Genomic DNA, 2,976 nt, shown 5'->3' with positions numbered 1-2,976 from the left:
ATCCTTTTGTCTCTCCACCATTAATCCATTTGGGTAACTTCTAATTATCTTTTAACACCTAGTAAATTAATCCCTGTATACAAAACTTAAGCTAATTGGCTGAATTTTATCGGACTTACCGCACTTGCAGGTCTCATACCCAGTATACACTCCTAAAATCACATGAACTAACTTATACTAGAAAAATGATTAAAAACCATATTTACTCATAAAAATCATCTAGAAATTTTTCCTAGTAAAGAAAATATAAAAAGGTATGTAATTAAATAAAATAAAGTCTAGAAAATAAGAAAATTCACGGTTCTCACACTCTCTCCCCCTTAAAAGAATTTCGCCCTCGAAATTTTCTCACCTTAATTCAGAAATAGTTCAGGCTATTTCTTGTGCATTTCTTCTTCCACCTCCCTGGTAGCTTCTTCTACGCCATGATTTCTCCATAAGATCTTAACCAAAGAAATCTGTTTGTTTCTCAGCTCCTTCACTTTTCGGTCAAACAGCTGTACAGGTTTTTCTTTGTAAGTGAGGGATTCATCTATTTCAATTTCCTCCGGTTGTAAGATGTGAGACGGGTCGGGATAACACTTCGTAAGCATCGAGACGTGGAAGACATCGTGAATTCTGGATAGACTTGACGGTAGTTCTAACCGATACGCTACTTTACCAACCCTCTGGAGGATCTTGAAGGGTCCGACGAACTTTGGTTGAAATTTCTTTCCTTTACCCGTCATGATGTTCCGTAACGGTGTGACCTTGAGGAAAACGCGATCCCTAACTTCAAGCTCCAAGTCTTTCGTCGATTGTCCGCATAGCTCTTTTGTCGGCTTTGCGCTGTTTGGACTCTTTGTCATATTAACTTGACTTTTTCTCGTGCCTCCTCTATCCATGGAATAGCCGTTGGATCTAGAACTTTCCTCTCGCCGATTTCGTCCCAATAGATTGGTGACTGGCACTTCCTCCCGTATGGTGCTTCGTACGGTTCCATTTGAATCGACGAATGGTAACTGTTGCTGTAAGCAAACTCCACCAAGGTCATATGTTGACCCCAATTACCTCCAAAATCCAGAATACAGGTCCTTAACATATCTTCGAGAGTTTGGATTGTTCGCTCCGATTGTCCATCATCTGAGGGTGATAGGTGGTGCTTAGGTTGAGTTTAGTCTCCAGAGGCTCTTAGAACTTCTACCACAACCTATATACGAAGCGGGGATCTCTATCTGAAACAATGTTCACAGGAACTCCATGTAGCCTTACGATCTCATCCATGTACACCAGAGTCAATTTCTCCATGGAATAATTCATGTTTACCGGCAAGAAATGGGCCGATTTAGTTAACCGGTCAACGATCACCGAAACGGCATCATGTTCTCGTTGCGTTCGCGGCAAACCTGAAACGAAATCCATTGTGATGTTTTCCCACTTCCATTCGGGTATTTCAAGAGGTTGCAACAAGCCAGATGGTTTTTGATACTCCGCCATAACTTGTTGGCAAACGAGACATTTTTACACGTAGAGAGCGATTTCCTTCTTCGTATTGTCCCACCAATAAGCTCCTTTTAGGTCCTGATACATCTTACTACTACCGGGATGGATCGTATATTTGGACCGATAAGCCTCCTCTATGATCTCTGTCTTTAACGCTTCATCTTTAGGCACTACCACTCAGTTCCAGTATTTCAAAACACCCTCGGGTCCAAAGTTGAAGTCGGTCGATTCCCCTTTTTCCACCCTTTCTCTCTACTTTCGCACCATCGAATCCTCCTTTTGAGCTTCTTTAATTCGCTCCAATAGGGTGGAAGTCACCTTAATATTACCAAAAACCACCTTATGACTCCCAAGGCAGGGTTTTCACTCACAAACGGACTCTAACAAATCCCACTCCTTAATCATTAACCCTGCTACTTGAGCCTTTCGACTTAAGGCATCGGCTACCACGTTCGCTTTTTCCAGATGATAGTTGATGGTGCAGTCATAGTCCTACAGAAATTCCATCCACCGTCGCTGCCTCATGTTCAATTCCTTCTGTGCGAAAAAGTACTTAAGGCTCTTATGGTCTGAGTACACTTCGAAAGTTACCCCGTATAGATAGTGCCTCCAATTTTTCAGAGCAAAAACAACCGCGACTAACTCAAGATCGTGGGTTGGGTAGTTCTACTCGTGGGGTTTCAACTTTCTAGAGACAAAAGATATCACATTCCTGTGAGGACTCACAAATTTCTTATATTTTTCTCAAAAATGCCTTTTTATTTAGAAATCATTTATTATAGCCCTACTACCCAACCATTCCCCAATAAGTGCAAATAAACCTAGAAAGTAGGGTTTCACTCTTTGTTTTCGGGATTGGAGCAAATTAGGATTTTCGCGATCTTTTCGCCGGATGAATTTTCGGTACAGAGTAAGGATTAAATTTGGAGATTTAAAAGTGACTTTTAAGTGAGAAATAATATGTGATTAGGAGCAATGAGATAAGGTTGGTGAATAGGAAGTAAAAACCCTAGTACGTGTGTTTTTAAGAAAAACGGCGCGAACCGGCGGGTCCCGCGCACTACCGGTTGAACGCACCACTTGACCACCACTTTCTTACCATACAAGCTTATTGATAATTGAGCAAAATATCTCCTAAATTCCAGCTAAACTTGACCGAAATTAGAGGCTGAAAATACAAGAAAAGAAAAGGAAATTTTACTTGGTAAGGGTTGTGACAAGTGTCACACCATTAGAGGCCATTGACCAAGACATTGTCCAACCTTCTTATCCCCAAAATTGCACCATTCTTCCTCATTATTTCTGCTGAAGAGCCGTGAGAGAGAGAGAGCAAAAACAAGAGAAAAGCTTCTCCATTTCTTCTTGAATCAAGTCACAAAGTGAGGAAACAAAGGAACTAAACCGATTAAAGGCACCCTTGAGTGTTTATTGAGTGAGGTATTGGTGAAATTTTGAAGGGGAAGGCTAGGGTTGCTCTTGGTAGACACTAAGCAA

The 2,976-nt window shown here is 41.2% G+C and overlaps 1 protein-coding gene across 1 annotated transcript; it reads right to left on the bottom strand.

Moving 5' to 3' along the window:
• Window positions 1-374: 374 nt before the first annotated feature.
• LOC113708291 (uncharacterized) lies at window positions 375-1,299 on the bottom strand. The gene is made up of 2 exons (XM_027230751.1): window positions 1,198-1,299; window positions 375-1,007 (listed from the first exon to the last, which is right to left on the bottom strand). The coding sequence occupies exons 1-2, from the start codon at window positions 1,297-1,299 to the stop codon at window positions 375-377; spliced, it is 735 nt and encodes a 244-aa protein (XP_027086552.1).
• Between the last annotated feature and the right edge of the window lie 1,677 nt (window positions 1,300-2,976).

Source organism: Coffea arabica, chromosome 9c (genome assembly GCF_036785885.1).
Source record: "Coffea arabica cultivar ET-39 chromosome 9c, Coffea Arabica ET-39 HiFi, whole genome shotgun sequence".
Taxonomy (NCBI): Eukaryota; Viridiplantae; Streptophyta; class Magnoliopsida; order Gentianales; family Rubiaceae; genus Coffea; species Coffea arabica.
The sequence above is the reverse complement of the archived record's forward strand: the minus strand, read 5'-3'. Positions and strand labels throughout refer to the sequence as shown.